Source organism: Corvus brachyrhynchos, unplaced genomic scaffold (assembly GCF_000691975.1).
Source record: "Corvus brachyrhynchos isolate BGI_N302 unplaced genomic scaffold, ASM69197v1 scaffold309, whole genome shotgun sequence".
NCBI classification, from domain to species: Eukaryota; Metazoa; Chordata; class Aves; order Passeriformes; family Corvidae; genus Corvus; species Corvus brachyrhynchos.
This window is the reverse complement of record NW_008240227.1, coordinates 75,413-80,232: the sequence shown is the minus strand read 5'-3', so window position 1 is coordinate 80,232 and position 4,820 is coordinate 75,413. Positions and strand designations below refer to the sequence as shown.

Genomic DNA, 4,820 nt, shown 5'->3' with positions numbered 1-4,820 from the left:
TCTTCCCCCAAAAAATGTGGGGTCACCTTTGGGGTTTCACCTGGGGTTTCATGTCCTGGGCTAAAGGGACCTCGGGGGACCTCAGAGGACCTCAGGGGACCTCAGGGGACCTCAGGGAATGGTGTCCCCGCTGAGTGAGCGGTGTCCCCGCAGGGTACCACAGCTACTGCCACTTCCTGAAGGTGGAGGTGAGCCAGGGCCACCCGCTGATGAAAGCCTTCTGCTTCCTGCTGCTCCAGCGGCCGGAGCTGCCGGCACTGCCCCGGGACACCCACCTGGAGGAAGGTGGGAGCTGGGACACCGGGGGGCTCAGGGAGAAGGGACCTTCTGGTGACCTCTTGGTGGCACCTGTGGTTGGGGTGGGGACACCTCTGTAAGTCCATGGATGTAGGGATGCAGCCATCCAACCATCCATCCATCCATCCATCCATCCCTCCATCCATCCATCCATCCATCCATCCATCCATCCATCCCTCCCTCCATCATCCATGGCGCTGATCCCATGCCAGAGTAGGATGCGGCTCCTCAGGATGCGCTGGAATCCTGGCGGCTCCCGTGGGGTGCGACTGGGGCTGGAATCCGGCACTCCCGGAGTGCTTTGGAACCATCCCAACATCTTAGAAGGAACCTTCAAGCCCATCCTGAGGACACCTCCCCCCATCCCAGGCTCCTCCAAGCCCAATCCAACCTTTCCTTGGACACCTCCAGGAGCAACCGCAGCCTCTCTGGCCATTCCAGGAATCCCTTCCCAACATCCCACCCCATTCCCTGGGTGCCACCTCCCTTTCCCTCCAGGATCCACTTTGGCTCACGGAATCCTTTTCCCATTGCTCCCGTCTCCTTCCAGGTCTCCACCTGCTGCATCACAAGCACCTGGCTCCGGGAAAAGCTCGGATCCGGCGCATCCGGGCCCGCTGGTGCCTGGCCTACACCCTCCTGCGCAACCCCTCGCTGACCTCTTCCCGGAAAACCGCGCTGGCCGACGCCTCCGCCAACGGCGCCCAGCTTGGCGTCCCCAAGCCCTGAATTCCCGGGAATTCCATCCCCATCCCATCCCATCCCCATCCCAACCCCATCTGCCCCCGGCAGGAATTTCGGGCGCTTCCCATCCCTTTTCCCAACCTCCGGATTCTCTCCGGGGGTTTATCCCTAAATTCACGTCAAGTCGCTGCCGAGGTTTGGAGGTGATGGCTCCGAGCCCGGCATGGATGGAGTAGAGCCGAGGAAAACCCTCCTGGCATCCCGGCAATTTTTTGGGAGTCACTTTTCCAGCACGGGGCAATTCCCAGGGAATTGGGAGAGGGAGAGGAATGTGGTGGGATCCTCAGCCAGCCCTGGAGCTCCACGTGCTCTCCCCACAGAGAAAATTCCCAACTTTTCCTTCCCAATCCTGGCTCTGTTTGGGCTCCGGATCAACTCCCGGGATGGGATTTTTTGGTTTTTTCCCCAATTTTTAGAAGGATCAAATCCCAGCCGCTCCTGCTCTGCTCCCGTCCTCTCCCATTCCCGGTTTTGTGGCTATCCCACGGTTTTCCAGGGCTGGGATCCATGGAAAACCTCCCTCGGAAGGATAATAAATGGATATCTCATTCCTACACCCGGGATGTGCCTTTTCCCTTGGATATTCCCACTTCCGGCAGGATTTGGGATCATCCCAGCCTTGAATCCGGGGGATGTTTGGGATGACCTCACCCAGCGGAGATTTTAGGGATGCCAGGATCCAATCCTTGATCCAACTTTTTGATGGGAAAACCGCTCCCTTCGCATTCCCACGGTTCGGGAAAGCCCCAAACCCGCAATTTTGGGAAGGGTGGGAATGGGAACAGGGAATTCCGGGGCTAAAACCCCAACGGGATGGGAACAAGGAGGTGTGGGATCACCTCTTCCTACCCTTAAATCCCGAAATTCCCGACTTTTTGGGCTGGAATCAGCAGGCTCCTGGGTGGCTCCTTCCATCCCAAACATCCCAAGATTCCCTTGGGAATTCTCAGCCCGTCCCACACAGAGCTGCGGGATCATCCCGGATCATCCCGGGATCTCCTTGGGAGTGACCAGACCTGCTCCCTGCAGGATCCCAAGGACCCCATTCCCTCCCTCTGGAATGTCGGGATGAGTTGGAGGTCACCAAGGGCCTTTCCCGTGCTTTGGGGTTTCCCGGGAGCATCCCCTCCCTTTTCCCAGAATTCCCTTCCAGCCCATCCCGACCCCTGCGGCTCCAAAAATCCCTAAAATTCCTTTAAAAAAATCCCTGAAACCAAAAAAATCCCCCAAATCCGTGGCGGCTCCACGCCATGGGCGGGGCTGGATTTTGGGATCGGTTTCCACAGCTCCACCCTGGGATCCCTGGGGATGGCAGGGGGTGTATCCATGGATCTGTGGGGTTTCCGGGATAGGAGCAGCGCCCTGGGCGGGATTTGGGATTTTCTTCCCCTTCCCGGTGGTTCCCGGTTGGCCTGGAAACCCCAAATCCGCATCTTCATCCCTCCCATCCCTCTCCACGCCCATCCCGGAGGTTTTGGGACCGATGCTTAAAACCACGGATAATTCCCATAAAACCCCGGCCGAGGGGGAGGAATTCCCTTTTCCAAAGCTGCCGTGGGAGGAGGGCAGAGAATTCCAGGCCTGGATGGAATTGTTTTAATCCCTGTCCCCAGTCCTGTTCCCAGCGCTGGAATTTCGGGAATAAATCCCAGCATCCCGCAATTCCCAGGGATAAAACCGAGATTAAAGGTCGGATCCTGGGAAAACGAACCCGAAACTTCCATTGGGGCCACGGGTTTTTATCCCATGACGGGAAAAATTTATGGGAATCCAGGAGCTCCGGGATCTTCCTGGGATGTTTTCACCTCGGGACCCCCTCAGCCGCCCCTTCCCTTTTTCCCTAAAATCTGGGAATTGTGGGGCTGGAGAGCTCCGGGCTTGGCTTTTCCTGCTTCTTTTGGGATCAGGCTGCTGCGAGCAGGGCTTGAGGGGTGGGGAGGGATTTTGGTGTTCCCAAAATCCCAGCAATGGGGTTTCCTTCCAGGATTGGGGTGGGGGAGGGGAGGGGAAATTTGGGAGAGCTGAGGGGATTCTCTGGCACTGGGAAGGATTTGGGGATGTTCCAGCACCGGGAAGGATTTGGGAAAGCTGAGGGAATTCTCCGGCACTGGGAAGAATCTGTGGGATCTGAGGGGATTCTCCGGCACTGGGAAGGATTTGGGGTAACTGGGAGGATTCTCCGGCACTGGGAAGGATTTGGGAAAGCTGCGGCACTGGGAAGGATTTGTGGGATCTGGGAGGATTCTCCGGCACTGGGAAGGATTTGGGAAAGCTGAGGGAATTCTCCAGCACTGGGAAGGATTTGGGGTAACTGGGAGGATTCTCCAGCACCGGGAAGGACTGGGGGAAGCTCCGGCACTGGGAAGAATCTGTGGGATCTGAGGGGATTCTCCGGCACTGGGAAGGATTTGGGGATGTTCCAGCACTGGGAAGGATTTGGGAAAAGTGGGGAGATGCTCCGGCACTGGGAAGGATTTTGGGAAAGCTGAGGGAATTCTCTGGCACTGGGAAGGATTTGGGGAAGCTCCAACACCAGGAAGGATTTGTGGGATCTGAGGGGATGCCATGAGACAAGGAAGGATTTGTGGGATCTGGGAGGATTCTCCGGCACTGGGGAGGATTTGTGGGATCTGAGGGAATTCTCCGGCACTGGGAAGGATTTGGGAAAGCTGAGGGGATTCCCTGGCACTGGGAAGGATTTGGGGTAACTGGGAGGATTCTCCGGTACCGGGAAGGATTTGGGGAAAGCTCCGGCACCGGGAAGGATTTGTGGGATCTGGGAATGCCAGGAGGTGTCCCCTGATCCAGCCGGGTCTGTGGAATTCATGGGACCCCAGGAGCTGCTGGCTTGGGGGGATTTGGGGATTTTTGGGGGATTTTTTGGGGGATTTTGGGGTGCACAGAGCAAGAGGACCCCGGCTGGCTTAGGGAAAAAAAAAAAGGAGTTTATTAAAGGTGTTTAAAAAAAGTCATTCTTAATTAAAGGTAATTCTTAATTACAAGTAATGCTTAATTAAAGGTAATTCTTAATTAAAGGTAATTCTTTATTACAGGTAATTATTTATTACAGGTAATTCTTTATTAAAGGCACTTATAAAAGGTAATTATTAAAAGTGTTTATTCCAAGTATTTATTAATTAAAAGTAATTATTGGCATTTATTCCAGGTATTTATTAATTAAAGGCATTCATTAAAGCCAAGGCCAGGGGGCTGCAGGACATGCCCAGATCCCAGTGGGAATTCCGGCACCGGATCCCGATCTGGGGCTGATGAACATTCCCAAGTGCCCCCCTCCGAGGGGTTCCCCGGAATTCCTGGAGAAGGAATGTTTATCCCGCCGGGAATGCTGAGGCCCCTGGGGAGTGGTTATGGCTTAAAGGCAGCTCAGCTCTGCTTTTCCCCATTTTCCCTCCATCCCGCTGAGTTTCCCACCGGGAATGGTTTGGGAATCTTTGGCTCAAGCCTTCCCCAGTGGGTCCAGCCCGGATGGGTTTTTAGGATGGCAGCGAAGGGTTTGGAATTCCTGCGGCATTCCAGGGGCTCGGAGGGGTTCGGGGATGCTGCCAGCATCCGACAGGGAGAAAATCTGGGAATTTCTCCATAAAACTGCCCATTCCAAGGCCGTGGCTCCATCCCCATCCTGCTGTCCCCATCCTGCTCCCATCCCAGGCCCCCATTCCCAGGGGGAATGGATTTCCAGGGGATTTTATCCTCGGATCCCTCCCCGGTGGCAGCCGCGGCGGGGCCCCCGCTGCCGCGGGCGTTGCGCCCTCTCCACC

At 56.0% G+C, this 4,820-nt stretch overlaps 1 protein-coding gene across 1 annotated transcript in view; it reads left to right on the top strand.

Annotated features, from left to right (window-relative positions):
• The window catches only part of STRA6 (stimulated by retinoic acid 6), a 17,941-nt gene extending 16,344 nt beyond the window's left edge, over positions 1-1,597 (top strand). Inside the window, exons 14-15 of the mRNA XM_017745145.1 lie at positions 154-285; positions 848-1,597. Of these exons, the coding sequence (XP_017600634.1) occupies positions 154-285; positions 848-1,026 (311 nt within the window). The 3' untranslated portion in view covers positions 1,027-1,597. The remainder of the gene's footprint in view (positions 1-153; positions 286-847) is intronic.
• Positions 1,598-4,820: the final 3,223 nt, after the last annotated feature.